The sequence below is a fragment of the Elgaria multicarinata genome, chromosome 17, assembly GCF_023053635.1.
Source record: "Elgaria multicarinata webbii isolate HBS135686 ecotype San Diego chromosome 17, rElgMul1.1.pri, whole genome shotgun sequence".
NCBI lineage: Eukaryota > Metazoa > Chordata > Lepidosauria > Squamata > Anguidae > Elgaria > Elgaria multicarinata.
The window spans coordinates 6,235,597-6,251,299 of NC_086187.1; the positions used below are offsets into that span (position 1 = coordinate 6,235,597).

General features: G+C 46.4%; 2 protein-coding genes across 2 annotated transcripts in view; one reads left to right on the forward strand and one right to left on the reverse strand.

Annotated features, from left to right (window-relative positions):
• LOC134410259 (uncharacterized) overlaps positions 1-15,703 on the forward strand; it is a 365,840-nt gene that overhangs the window by 59,102 nt on the left and 291,035 nt on the right. The window lies entirely within an intron of this gene.
• Positions 1-15,703, reverse strand: part of CHTF18 (chromosome transmission fidelity factor 18) — a 48,318-nt gene that overhangs the window by 2,344 nt on the left and 30,271 nt on the right. Inside the window, exons 19-20 of the mRNA XM_063143556.1 lie at positions 4,774-4,918; positions 87-221 (exon numbers count right to left, since the gene is read on the reverse strand). Of these exons, the coding sequence (XP_062999626.1) occupies positions 87-221; positions 4,774-4,918 (280 nt within the window). The remainder of the gene's footprint in view (positions 1-86; positions 222-4,773; positions 4,919-15,703) is intronic.

Sequence of the window (15,703 nt, forward strand, 5' to 3'; positions counted from 1 at the left end):
CTTACGCTGGGCTCGTAGAACACCCTGATGCCGCCCCGCTCTCACTTTAAAGCCCTCCTGCGCTACTCCTTTTACATGGCCATCACCTTCTCATCGCACGTAGCTCTCTTCACAATCTGGTCCAGCCGCTGCTCATGGTTCTGAATCCTGGATTTCGGCAGCAGCACCTTGGTGCTTGCTTCCGGGTCGCCTTCTTTGGGGGATGAACATGCCTCCAGTGCCTGGGAGAAGAGATAAGACACACAAGCAAGCGAGGAAGGATTAGTGGGGTGGGAGAGAGACAGAACATCCATTGCTCTCCCCCCGCCCTCCGACTTTCTCCTTTGTCTCAGATTAATTTCTTCACTTACCAGCTGGCCTGCATTAAACCTAATTAAAACCACAATTCCGGGCCTACTCAACTAGCAGAACCGTTTTACTCTGCATTTAAAAACAACAACTCTGTAGCAAGGAAAGCTCAATTCTGCATCCTGTACAGATGATGCAAACCGGCACATTTTCTAATTTTGTGGAACATCCTGACTTTGCTTTTCAAGGAGCAGGGCTGGCAGCTGTGCAGGGTGTTGAGGTCCAACCCCCGGCCCAACCTTACTGAAGCAACATTTCTGCCTTCAGAGATTTCAGCAAATGGTGCCTACACACTGTCTAGCATAAATGTGCAGCCATGGGGTCAGGAACTTGCTCTAGAAATAAATAGAAGCTGGGGTTCTTGGGAATGCCACGAGCAGCATGTTTGTGGCACGCCAGCAGAATCACAGCTTTCAACAGAGCCTTGGCTGTGGGCGTGTGCTCCACCTTCCTCCCTGCATCTTGGGACAGAGAAATAACCCATGCTGGAGAGGGCTACATCATGGACCACGTCCAGGCATAACCACATACAAGGCTTTTCAGCCTGCTTGTTTTTCTCACGTATGCAGACACGGGGAGAATCCTGTGCAATTCAAAAACTTTGCATCTAAAAACCAAGCCGGTCCCAACGAAGCAACTATCTTCACTGCTCTCTGTGCCTTGTTCCCTTTGAATGGTGGCCTTTGCAGAAACCAAACCCTGCGTCTACTGGCTTCAAGCATCGTCCAGCCACCCTCTCTTGCTGAGAGCATCCTCCTCTTTTGCCTCATCCCAGGCTGCGAGGGCTCCATCTTGCACAGAGAAATACTGCGCTCTCGGAGAGCTGTTGGGCTTTCAACGCCTTCTTTGCTCGCCAAGACAGCATTCGTCTCTCCAAGGGATGGCTGTTAATCGAGAGACCGCTACGGCGCCTCACTTCTGGGGTGGAAGGAACTTTGGTTTAGCAAAGGCACGCCTACAGTCTCACTAAGATGTTCATCCGGAGCAGGGCCGGGTTTTCCCTAAGCACATTTAATACCGTGAAGCTCTTCAGTACACTCACACATGCTTGTGTAAGTCCTACGAGAGTGTCGTACCTGTTACCTGGCCCAGAATCCTGCCTCGAGGAGTAAAAACTAGCCGGAATATACCTGTCACTTGCTCACACGTGACTTTTTCAATCCCACTCAAATCACTACCTCCTGTGGATTCCTGTACAGTCCTTCCTATAACCTCCTGGCTGTCACGACAGTTGCGGACACAAAAGGAAGCCATCGCACCGGGCTGAACAGCAACAGACACCAGACATTTGATTCTTTTCTCTCTTAGCTGTCAAGGTCACACTGATCTAACACCCCCCTCCCCTCCCAAAACAATGCTGAGAGTCCTCTTGTGCAACAAAACCTAGGGCAGCATATTTGGGATTTTTAAGTGAGTTTTATGGAGGAGGATGAGAACACAACTGGCTGATGCTAAAATATACAGATCCACCTCTTTAATCCAGAATTGAATTGGCAAATGAAAGTACTAGAAATTTCACTTAGTCACATGAGTGAGTTTTCTCCTTCTCCTTCTCCTGTACCACAACCTGTATCATAGAATTCGTAAGGATCCTTAGAGACCATCTAGTCCCACCCCCTGCTCAATGCAGGATTTGAACTCACTACCTCCCAAGGCAATCTGTTCCACTGCTGAACAGCTCTCACTGTTAGGAAGTTTGTCCTAAAAACTCGCTTCCCTGCAACTTCTACCCGTTGGTTCTGGTCTTGCCCTTGGGAGCAACACAGAGTAAGCCTGCTATATCTTCTACAGGCTTCAGATATTGGAAGAGTGCTATCAAGTCACCTCTTAATCTCCTCTTCTCCAGCTCAACGTACCCAGGTCTTTCAACCATTTCTCCTAGGTCTTGATTTCCAGACCCCTTATTATCCTGGCTGCCCTTTGGAAGTACTCTAAAATGTCAATGCCCTTCTTAAAATGCACCCCCAAACTGGACAGAGAACTTCAAATAGGGCCTGACTAATGCAGAATAGTGTAGAATGGTTATTTTCCATGATCTGGACACTGCTTTTCTTAATGTAGCCCGAGATTGTATTTGCTTTCTTAGCTGCTGCATCACGCTGCTGGCTCATATTCAGCTTGTGAGCTAATAAAATTGCCAAGGTCCTTTTCACATCTACTGTTGTCAAGTCAAGTCTCCCCCATCCTATATCTGTGTCTTTGGGGGTTTTTTGTATCTAAATGCAAGACTTTACATTTATCTCTGTTGAATCTCATCTCGATAGATCTGGCCCAGTGTTCCAGCCCTTCTGGACCTTTCTGAATCTTGATCCATAATCGTGATCTTATGGTGTTGCCTATCCCTCCAACTCTGCACAGTTGATAAGCAACCCACCTACACCCTCATCAAAGTCATTTATAAAAATGACCACTTAGCATTCGCTGAGTTACGGCTGCTCAACCCACTTTGGATCCACCGAACTGTACTATTGCCCAACCCATCATTTTGTCAAACAATGGAGACACATTAACTCAAGGGAGCAGAACCGAGAACTTGCACTAAACACGGGCCCAACAGGGGTCAGCAAAGAACCATTTCCTAGACGGGGGGACACTCATGCCTGTCCACAGGGTAAATTCATGGATACCTCAACTGCTATTTCACAGCAATGAGAACAAACCTACTGCCCACCCCCACCCAATGTGATGGTTTCACACTAGAGGCCTTCAAGAGGCAGCTGGACAACCATCTGTCAGGGATGCGTTAAGGTGGATTGCTGCAAGGAGCAGGAGGTTGGACTCAATGTCCTTAGAGGCTCCCTTCCAGCTCGAATATTCTGTGATTCTATGATTCATGTATTTACAGACATCAATGCATGGCTTACATCACCCTTCCCCAACCTGGTGGCTTCCAGATGTGTTGAGCTACAAGCCCCATCATCCTCAACCAGCACATCATTTGGTCGTCGTGGCTGGGAATGATGGGGCATGTAGTCCAACACATCTGGAAGCCACCACGTTCAAGAAGGCTGGGTTGCATCACCTTCACTGTCCCCAATTATGGAATGGTCGTCCCAACGAGGCCCGCCTGGGCCCAAGACTGCTATCTTTTTGGCAGGAGGCCTAGACTTGGCTCTTTTCCCAGGCATTTTCCCAGACATGTGATGAGTTTTAATTGATGCTGGATCTGTTATTTAGGTTTGGCTGATAGCTCAAAGATGTTTTTTGGTGTAAGTTGTCTTTGTGTATACTGTCTGTTGTGTGCTTTTGTATATTTTTTTATTATTTTGTAAACTGCCAGTATAGAATCTTTCTCCTTCTCCTTCTCCTCCTCCTCCATCTGACACTACTAAAAGGAGCAGCTATGGAGGGAGCCTGGAGTCCAGTAACATCTGGAGGGCCACAGGTTCGCCACAGCTGCTCTAGACCAAAGTTTTTTTGTTTTCAATCAAGATCTTTGCGGAATCCTTCCTTGTAGAAGAGTTATCTGGCATGTTGCAAAGGATTCTGGAATGCATGCTAAGGGTATACGCACAGGTGTTGGCCAGGATCAGTGAGTCTCACTGAGAACCCAAGACACAACCAACACTCCCCTGAGGTTGTATCTGTAGTGGGGGTGGGTTATTATACTAGGGAGACCCTGTGGAAAGGAGGACAGGGCACTCCTGTATCTTTATCAATTGCACAAATAAGGGAATTTCAGCAGGTGTCATTTGTATGCATGCAGCACCTGGTGGAATTCCCTCTTCATCACAACAGTTAAAGGTGCAGGAGCTATACTAGCGTGACCAGATTTAAAAGAGGGCAGGCCACCTGCAGCTTTAACTGTGGTGATGAAGAGGGAATTTCACCAGGTGCTGCATGCATCACCATCATAATTTTTAGAGTAGGTGTTGGTCCCCTGATCTGGATTTTAGAAGCCCTCTTAGGCCTCATCTACATCAAGCAGGATATTGCACTATGAAAGCGGTATATAAAAGGCAAGAGCCACACCAAGCAGGATATAGTGGTATGAAAGTGGTATGTCGTATGTGTCAATGGGCCGCAACAGTTGTCCGTGCACTTCAATACCACTATAAAGCAGTAGTGCGGCTCCTGTCTTTTACAGACTTTCATAGCGCAATATCCTGCTTGGTGTAGAGGAGGCCATTGGGCCCTGGTTCAGATCACCTACTCCTGGAGTAAAAATGCTAGAGAAGCATTTAGAACAATTCCTCTTTTGGCCATGCCTGTATTTGTGCATGGGTGCTTTCAATGTACCCACCCCATTTCCATTTTTAAAGTTGGAGGTAGGTGGTGTGTGTGTGTGTGTGTGTGACACAGAGACAGAGACAGAGACAGAGACAGAGAGAGAGAGAGAGAGAGAGGGAGAGAGAGAGAACGAACTCCAATGCATATCTAGACTTCTTCATTGACCCACTTGCTCCAAAAATACTCTCTGCTCACCTGCCTGGAGTTCCGGGCATGAAGCATGGCTTCCGTCCGCCTCATCTTCTCCACTTCAATTTCTCTTGCGATGAGTTGCTTCGCCTGGTACGTCAGCGGTTTCCGAGCCGGGAGGTCTGGGAACCTACAAACCTCTTCCATATTTCTAGCATTTCCAAAGGGACAGATCAAGGCAGCAGAATTATAAAAAAAGGAAAGGAAAGCAAAACCGAAAACGAAATGCTGTCTCTTCTCAAACACTGACTGAACCAAACTTGCTGTTGCTAAATGTGACAGTGGCACTAGACTGCTGACCCTCCATAGAGTTACTAAATTTGCAAAAGGTCCTTTTGCAAACTCAGCAGAGCTGTAGGAAGCTTTTTTCGGGCAGGCAGGAGTGGAGGAGGAGAGGACGCACCAAATAAAGAACAAACGGTCTCCCTTTGCGCAAAGAAAAGTCTTTTAAAAACAAAGTTCTATTGCCTGCCCCTCCCCAATTCTCAAAGGGCAGACAACAACGATTAAAAGTGATCTGCGCCACCCCACCCCATCATCTATTTGGAAAACTAGACAGCCATCATCTTGGCTGGCTTGTGCAATCACAGGTATGAAATTCTGCTGTCCCAGATTTACAGCTTTCAACGCTTCCTTGCCAACACCACACAGCTGCTCTCAACTTCAGACAAACTGACCTTTCACTTCAGTGATTTTTAAACATTTCTAGGCCACCTTTAAGGAGAAAACCCCAATGCAGTTTATATAATAAAATTCTATGCGATAATAAAACTGCAAAACAATCAATAAACACCAGCAGCAGCAATGAACATCCAACACAGACAGTACTAACATCTAAAACCCAACCACAGTTAAAAACTAAGAACAGTCAAGAAACACAATCAAAGCAAGGGCAAAGAACAGAAGTCTTTCCTAAAAAGACGATTGTCTGCTGAACTTTACTTACTAGAACCCTGCTGCTGACCATTCCTCTACACCAGCTACTGGGGTGCTTTTAAGTATTCCATGTATACAAAATAGAGGAGTGGAAGGAAAATAACCCTAAAAGGAACATTTGCTTTAAAAAAAAGAAAAGATGCCCAGAACATCAGGTTTATTCTTAACTTATCTAGATTTTCAAACTTCAAAGTTTGTCAACCCCAAATGTTTAAACCCTTTTAAATTTGAACGATCCTTGCTAGAAAGTTCAAGATAAAACATTGCGTGTCGGTGCAAGAAAGGAAAACGCACGGATGCTAAGCCATGCATGGCTGTTGGAATTAAATGAGACACACGCTCACAGATTGTAAGCCTATGCGGCAGGGTCTTGCTATTTACTGTGTAATCTGTACAGCACCATGTACATTGATGGTGCTATATAAATAAATAAATTATAATAATGATAATAATAATAATAATAATAATAATAATAATAACGGCAGCTTGGCTGAACGCTGCAGTTTTCTTAGTCTTCAACAGTTTCAAGCAGATACTTGGAAGGAAACCATTTTGCATACAGCAGATGGGAATAAAAAGAGGGCGTATCGCCTTCAATGCCAGGGCCCTCACTTCCTGAATGGGCAAAACAGGCTGGAAGGAAATCCTGATGAATGCACCATTTCATCATTCAACCCTTGAACAAAAAAAGTCTCATGAGAAAGTACTATTTCCAAGTGTGGAATTTTAACATTGAGATTAGGATCGGAGATGGAAGTGTTCCTTAACATTTTCATCTGTCAATTTGGAGTACATTTTTGAAATATACTCTGAGATGTGCTAACACCCAGTGAATATTTGATATTCACCACTGGAATAAGACTCTACAGTCACATAGTCAACAGTGAATTATGGCATCTAACAGCCATCTGATTTATGCTGTTACACAGGTCCCATTTTTGGGTTCATGTGCTGGGAACAAAGGGCTTATAAGGAAGCCATGGAATGAGGTAAAAGTAGCCTTTACTCGGCTTCGTCTTGAGCTGATGGATACAATCATGCTACAGGGCAGATTTCTAGGCATCCCATCGAAAGATAGATTATGTATATGTGGCATCCCTGCTATTGAAGATCTAGCTGACTATTTACTTGAATGTTGTTTGTATTCAAAATGTAGAGAAATCTATGTTTTTAATACGCATGAGAAACTGGACAGTGAAGGATAAATTGCCCTTCCTCTTACGTGGTTCTAATTATTTTGTGACTCAGAGGGTTGCCCTTTTTGCTCTCAAAGCAGCCAGCATAAGGAAAAAAGAATTCGAAAAATGGCTTAATAAGTAGATGTTATTAAATCTTGCAACACAAGGGGTTTTATTAACTGTTGGTCTTAAATAATATATCATACAGGAACTGTATATTGTTTTAAATTGTAAATTTTAATTAACGCCTGTATGTTTTTAATGATGATGTGATCTTTTGAAATGGTCAGAAGACTTATTCAATGAAGTTTCATTCATTCATTGGTTCACAAACGTTAGTTTTCTTTCTGGAAGGGAAGACAATTCTCACTGCCTGGCATCTGAGATGCAAAAAAACATGCTAAGAAAGCTGTGGAACAATGGACCAGTATGGGGAAAAGGTACATTTGTTACTCCTCCCAGGTAGCAGCTCCATGATTCCAGAGCGTTCCCATGTACCCTGTTATCACATCTGCTGCCTAACACCGAGCCTGTTCAGACAACACACTAAGCCATGGTTAGGGACACTAACCCTTTTGCAGCAAGTTGTTAGTGGGCATGGTTAAACCATAGTTATGTAGCTATGGTTATGGAAAAACGCCATTCACATGACTCTCCAAACCATCATGGTTAGCTCAAAGCGCTTAACCATCATGTGTGTTGTCTGAACAGGGATACTATAGAAAACTGTTTTTGCATATGTCTGCCCGCCCAGTATCCGATTCACCAATCCAGAACCGATTTCATTTTACTCACTAGCGAGGGAGAGGTTTCAACATTTTCCCCATTTTAAAACTTTTTCTCCACTTCCTACTTGGATTAATTTTCTTATCTAGATTTTGCCGAGTCCTACACCTGAATCTGATCTAATCTTCACCTGGGTTCACAGGAACATGTTCTTCAGGATATAGCTATAATTTTCCTTCTCCCCTTTCTTTCCCTTAAAGGTTTGAATTACACTGACATATAGCTGGAAGCTTTAAAAATTCCACTTAATTAGTCTGGACTGGTGGGAGTTTAGGTGTAGCCAAGTAACAATTCAGACCTTTGCTAGTTTGGTCTACTAGAACTTTTTAGGCTATTTCAGTAATGCTCTAATATAGTTTTCCTAATATTGTTTTCTAATAGGCATCAGCAAGAGGTAAACTGTAGTAGCGTAGTAATCTTTGCATGTAACAGTCACACTACTTTGTGCTTCATGGGTACGTACTATTTTCTTTGCAATCATTACATGTTTTACATTTTACTTCTGCATGTGACATTCTTTTGCATTTACTTTTCTCTATAAAACATCCATATCTTAAAGAGTGTGGCATGTTTTCATTCGTTTTAAAAGTTGAAGGGCATTCACTGTTTTCCTGCGTGAGTTTTAAGATATGTTTTCAAATATATTGAACTTTGAAAACAGTCTTGTGCATCAGGCTTGGTTACACTCCCTCACCCACTGAGGCAAAGTCAGAACCTAATTTTCATATGGCAGCCAATATTTGCCAATCACTTAAGAGCTCTCACACACCACAGGATACCAACATGTATTAGACAGTATCTATCAGCTGACTTGCTACAGAATTTAGTTAATTTTAATATCAACTTCATGCAGCCAAAGACACGTAATTTGGAATTTTGATTCCCAAATTCAGACGTCCAATTTCAAAATCAAAATCTGAATTTTGAGATTTGAAAGTTCACTGGGTTTGAAACTTTGTTTCGGTTTTACATGAAATTCAAATAACGCACACTTGCTGGCTTCTCTCGTTATTTGAGTATGGAAAGTGGTGAATATAAATACCTCTAAGCAGTCTACGATACTGTCTAGTGTTTATCAAATATCAAGGATCAAATTATCAAAAGTTGATTACTCAGTACTGATGCCACAGCTCACTGAAGGTGGAATATCCACAGCAATATGCAGCGCTTTCCCTATCTTGCATCAGTTTGGAACACAGTGCATAGTTGAACTATGGAACTCACTACCACAAGATGTAATGAAGGCCACCAATTTGGATGGCTTTAAAAGGGGGCTGGATAAATTCCTGGAGGAGAAGGCTATCAATGGCTATTTGTCCTGATGGCTAAATGCTACCTCCACTGCCCTTCCACCAGTTGCTGGGATCACGAGCGGGCAGGGTGCCATTGCATTCACATCTGGTGAGTCACTGTGGGAAAGGAAGGCAGGACAAGATGGTGGCTGTTATGTTCTTACAGCCGTATTTACTTTCCGTTCCAGACGCCTACGACGTTTCTGCAGTTGGTCCCGTAAGCCAGCTGAGACTCACAAGGTTACCTTTCACAAACACTTATTTTTCACACGGTGAAAGTCAAGAAACTGGAGCTGCAGCCCAATACAGCTGATGTGAGGAGTCTTACGGAAAAGCTGGTGCAGGGAGTGTTATGGAAGGACAGAGCCTCAAAAGTTATGTTTTAAGCCCCTAAACAGAAATCTCCCAGGAAATCATCTATGCAAGTAAAATGACAAAGACACAGAGCCAAGAAAGTAATGAACATTGAAGTGACTACTAGATATCACTTAACTATGCAATCCATTCGGAAGGTCACTCTCAGATTCAGCATGTCCAATGTAAGACGTGGGTAGTATAAAGCAGTGGTCCCCAGCCATTTTGGCACCAGGGACCGGTTTCGTGGAAGACAATTTTTCCACCAACAGGGAGGAGGTGGGGTTTGCGGGGATGGTTTTGGGAAGCCCCCCCCCCTCCAGCGTCCTGGCTTCGCTTCGGCTGGGCGCCCAGCCAAAGCAAAGCCAGGACGCTGGGGCAGGTGGGCGGCTTCGGAACGGCGCAATTGGAAGTCACTCTCCCAGAGCGGCTTCTGGCCGGGCGTGCCGTTCTGAAGCCACCCCACCCCACTCCAGCATCCTGGCTTCACTTCGGCTGGGCAGGCGAGATGGCGCCCTGCGCCCAGGTACGCTGGGGTGGTGTGGTGTGGGTGAAAGCAGCTCACCTGCGCAGCCCAGTTCCTAACAGGCCACGGACCAGTACCGGACCATGGCCTGGGGGTTGGGGACCCCTGGTATAAAGGGACAGCAATCTTGTGCAATATAAGCAGCAGCCTACAGTACATGCGCAGGGCGTGAATCGATACCACATATGCGAGGGATAGGCTGAGTCCAGCCCCTGCCAGTTTTCACGCAAAGATCCCCCAATATACACCTTGGCTACTTTTTCCTCAGTGGAGACCCAGGCAAAAGGCAGAAATGTAGGCAGAAGAGAAGCCCTGCTCTTACTCATGCGCTGAGGCTGCCGCTGCCGCTGCCCGCTCCTGCGCACCGGCCACAGTAGAGGCAACAGAGGTGCTGAAAAAGAAGTGGGCTGCCAAATCTTCCCATGCTGTTCACCCTGGAGAGAAAGGGTTAAAGAGCCCTTCGCCCATGTGGTGCCGGGTGGAGCCGGGGGGGCGGGGGAGCCATTGAGCCTGGCCCTTTGGGCCTTGCTCAGTTTCAAACACGGCCCCTAATATTTAGATATTGTTAAAGGTTAGTGGCTGACCAGGGTGCATATTCAGTGCAAGCGCTCTGTTTAGGAAGAGAAGACATCTGCCTTTACGCCTAGTCAGGAAGGGCTCTTTCAGACGGGGGAAAACCGTGTTTCCTTACCGCCTATCTTTCTTCCTGTTCCTCTTCCGCGATACGGACGAGCAGAATCACACGGGGGAGAAAGGTGAAGCAGGCAGCGACCACGTGGCCCATTCACTTTAGTGGGACAGCGCCCTCTAGCGGGCGTTTTATGGCAAAACTTCTGCACATGGCAGTAAATAGCGACAAATATCGCTATAGGGCAGAAGAGTCGCATTTTCTGAGGATTATTTTACAACAAAAAGATGGCGGAAGGAGCAGGAGGCGCGTGAGAGGATCACTGCGCCGTCAAAATGATCTGTGAACGTCTGTGCGTGGCCAGTCATGAGCGTGCTATAAAACACTCATCTGAAGAAGTTTGAAGAAGTCCCAGTCCTCCTCTATGGGATCTAACCAGGCCTCTAGAGACACTCAGCAAATCGATAGCCAAATCATTTATTTATTTATTGCATTTATATCCTGCCCTTCTTCCTCCAAGGAACCGAAGGCAGTGTACATAATCCTCCTCCTCTCCATTTTATCCTAACAACAACCCTGTGAGGTAGGGTTGGGCTGAGAGTGTATGACTGGCCCAAAGTCACCCAGTGGGTTTCCATGGCTGAGTGGGGCCTAGAACCCGGATCTGCCAACTCACAGTCCAACACTTTAGCCACTACACCACACTGGCTCCTCATAAGCTTGTTCTGGCATGCACCCTCTTTGCAGAGAGGACAGAGCCATTAATGCCACTCTTAAACAGATCTATCAGGGCTGATCCTGCCCTGTGCAAAACACATAAACATTCAAAAGCTGCCCTCTACATAAAGTTGCACATCCGGTGACTTTGACTGAAGCCGGTATTTTGAGGATGTGGGGAGCAGAGGCTGAGGAAGAGCAGAAATGGATAAGGAAGACACAGGAGGTCACCCTAGATCTGGAGCAGGGGTCCTTGGAAGCCTTGGGTACCAGAAAACCAGATGTCCTGAACAGCTCACTTTGGGAGCATCTACCTTCACCTAGAAAGGTTGGGTAAGTATACATGACACACAAAGTAACTTTATTAGACTCATTTTGTCCAGGATTTTTCTGATTACCAACACATCCCAAGGGATAGAAACTTTGCCACTGGGGTGTCTAATACAGAAAAAGCAAGCAAACAACACTAGATTCTTAGATCCTGATCCTAATTCACATTAAACAGCAAGAAACGGTTAAAACCACCTGTTACACAACCGAAGCAGGATGCGCCAAATATTAACATTTAATTAATTGGGGCTAAGCAAGACTAAATCTGCATCTCTTTCTGGGCTGTCATTTTATCCCATGTTTCCTCTGGTGGTATATTAGAGGCAGTCGGCATTCCACACCAGCAAGCCAAGAGGGAAGGGAACGAAAGAACCCAGCGGCACTTTAATCCAGTCGCTTGCAAACAAGTGTGCTGTGAGAAATGAGTCAACTGAAAGCCCAAAGTAGCCCTCTGAATCAGAGGCTGCCTGAATGACCGGATGCTCTGATTGGGTCCCTCCTAATCAATCTCCCCTGGGGGCAAGGAATTTGGTCTTGTGCGTGACTGGGTCATTCGGTTGCTTCCCAAACACCACGACCACCTTTCTGAGGAGTTGTCCAGGCGCGCCTTTGCATGCATCAGGTCTGCTTCCTTCACGTAATTCTCCAGAGGGCTATTATTTATTTTCCTTCTAATCAGAGGTCCTGTCCTGATCAAAGACTCACAAAGAAACAGAGAGTGATCTTCTGGCAGGTAACTCTTAAATTCCAAAATGTAAAGTTTTCCAGGAGTTCAGTTTTAACTCAGGAAAAAAGAAATATCCTGTAGCTATGTGGAGAACACTTCCATAATTACAGCACTGTTGATGCATTAATCGGTATTATTATTATTATTATTATTATTATTACTATGAATTAATAAGACAGAAACACCTTTTAGCTCCAGATAATACACACAAAACAGAACCTGCATTAGCCATTTCAGTTACAAAGTTTTGTAAAAGGAATTGGGGAGAGGGGGGGAATAATCCCTCTATAAAGAGAAAAAGCCAAGAACTCCAGCGCAAGTCATCTTGCTGTGTCTTTTCAAGGTTGCCATACGCCTCACAGAGCTGAAGAGAGTCAACTTTCCCACAGGCTGGCCTTTGGACTACTGCTGGCCACCGGACTGCAGGGGACTCACACAATTGTTCCTACAGAGAAGGTGCTGCGTTCCTTCTTCAAAGAGCTCCCCAAATGCTGCACCCTTCCCTTTGCGCTGACAATGCTATTTCAGCTTTGCAAAACAGAGGAGGCGGCGGAGTGAGGCCCGCCATCTTGGCCCCAGGGCCAGCCACCTGGAAGAGGCAACTTTGACTCCTTGGCCTCAGCGCAGTTGTCTTTCCTCCAAGGAAAAGGTGCTCAAAGAGGTCTCTTGGGATACCATTTTTCTTTCCAAAACGGAGGCACGGTTCTGCTGCTTGCATCCCCATCGACGCCTGCCAAGTTCCGACATCAAGTGACCCGTGGAAGGATGTGACAGGTCGGCCTCTGGCGCGCTGCAGCATTCTCAAGGCGAGGGGACGGCCGCTCAGGAGACCCTCACTGCTTGACAAAGCCCAACCCACTGTAGCCGTACCCCTCGGTTAAATTCCTCGCCACGTCGTCCGCCGAGGACTGTTGGAGGCTGGCCGGCAGGTAAATGAAGAGGTAGATCAAACCGAGGAGCAGCAAGGCTATCACCAGCGGCACCCCCCAGTCAGTAATGAACAGAGTCTCCTGGCAGCGAGCTTGAAACATAGGGGCAGAGGGCCGAGCGGCATCCTAGCAGCCTGCCGGGCGAGAGAGAACCGGACGCATCTTCAGCTCCTTCACGCCGCTCCGCCAAAAGCCAAAAGGCAGCTGCGCTCCCTCCTTTAATCTGATTACGGCCAGCAATCTTGGCCTGGCACTAGACCAGCTAGAGGCTCAAGCCCAGAGGAGGTGTCTCGGAGTAGGTGGCGGAAAAGGCGGCAAACCGGGAGTCCTCCCTGCTGTCCTCCTCAGGAGGAGGGAAAAAAACCACACTTCTAAAAGCGAGGGGACGGAAGAATCAAGAGGAAGGGAGGGGGGCTCGGAGATGTTAATATATTCCTGGAAAGGAGCAGCGGTTCTGTGTTATCAAGGAGATTGGGACGGGGGCGCCGAAGAAAGAGAGCGCAAGCCGCGAACACACACACAAAACCGCTAAGCCCTTTGAATGAATGTGAGGGATTTGGAGGGAAAGGACATTTCTGGCATAATTAACCTTGGGCACGGTTTTGCAGACTGGGCAGCCCCGCGTTCCGTGCGTCAAAAAAACAATTGCAACGGGGTGAGGTCGGGCATTGAAGAATACCGAGGTGCGAGTTCAAGGAGAGATTCTCATAAAGAAAGACACATGCCCGGCACCCCGGCATGACAGGCAGACTAGAATGGGGTAGAACTAAACTCTTTAGGAATCTGGCATATGTTTCGGGGATGAGGATTAACGCTTCTGAACAGCCACTATGCCTAGTCGCCTGGAAAGAGTTACGAATTGCCTCCAAGCGACCAGGCCTTTCAACAGTAGAAGTTAATCGCCCCTGGCCAGCCCGTTTAGACTATCGATGTGCCAGCTGTTGCTTTCGGTGTGGTGACCCACAATGGGTGGATCTGTCAAGCTCAATCGGGTGGAGGTTCCCATTTTCCCATCGACAAACTTCTTCCACCCCGGCTCCGTAGGGGGGCTCTTTTGCCCCACGCAGAAATCCGCGTGAATTTCTTGCTGCATTTTTCAAATGTCCTGTTTTGTGCCGATGTTTTGCATGCACGGAAGTATTTCATCCACAGTTTAGAAAATTGCGCATTTTCTTGCTACATTTTTCAAATGTACTCCTGCTAACAGACAGATTTGGGGGGCGGGGCAGTCATGAAACAAATTGCAAGCTTGGAAATGTATGGATTTCCGACTGCGAATTATATTTGGGTCCACGTTCGGTTGCGGGAGATACGGAACAGGTAAATCCATTCGAAGAATCCCCCTGGTGACCATCTGTGTCAATGCCGTAAGCCAGACTTTGCCACGCTGGAGGGCGCGAGCACCCAGAACACGGGCACGTTTCCAACATGCGCACGAACGTGCTTGGAGGCCGTTTGTACCTGGCGTTCGTGCCAGCGTTGTAGTCTAAGGCAGCTTGTGGGGCCGGGTTGGCAAAGGTAGCTTGAGGTGCCCCAACCAAACCCCCATCAGAGGTCCACTTCCAGGCTTTTAAGGAGGCCTTCAAAAATTTTTATTTTACTGAAGCCTTCCCATGCTATGTCACCGCAACCTTCTTGCTGCTATTGTTCTCGCTGGTTTTATAGCTGGGTTTATTGTTTTTAATTGCTAGTTCATTGTGATTGTTTTTATTGCTTTTAATATTTGAACTGTTTGTATGTATTTTATTGTTGTAAGCTGCCTTGTGAGGACTTCTGCCCCGAAACGTAGCCAAGAAATGTTTGAAATAAAATAAACAAACCAAGAGGTACAATCCCATCACTTCTTTTTGGGACGCCTTGAAAGTAGGAATGACCCAGGGAGAAGCAGGCTTCTCGCTGCGCCTTTTCAAGTTATGGAATCTCAAAGGTGCCAAAACTACATTTGCCTGAATCACATTGCCTGTGTGTATCTGCACATGCACATTTGCTCACACATATGCCACATACATGCCCCCCCCTTCCCCACAAGCCAGTATCGCATGCAATTCTCAGGATCGAGAAGGTTGTGGAATGTCAGAATCTGACTGGGCTTATCTCTGTCATGGTTCTCAGGGGAAGTATAGAAGGGGGTACATTCATCGTCCCCCTCCCTTGGCTTTGGGGCTTTAAGACGTCTGTGGGAAAGTGATAAGAGTGTTTAGAAAGGTGTGGGGTTGTTGTTGAAGGAGTTGCTCAGCTTGCAGCGTCATCTAAGGCTGAGCAGTGCAGCCCTGTTTGGACACGGGCAGGACTTACAGGCCAATGCCCCTGTCTGTCAAGTGGTTTTGAACAGGCCCACACCTCCTTTTATAAGCTGGAGCAAAGGCGAGGAGCCTTTGCTAGGATCATCTTTCGACTCTCGGCCCGTAACTCCTGCCTGCGTCCAAACGAGTAGGCATTGATCAGCCCACCAAGATGACGCTACTATCTGAGTGATTCAGTCAAGAAGCCCCACCCCACCCCGCACCTTTCTAAAAACTCTATCAGTTTCCCA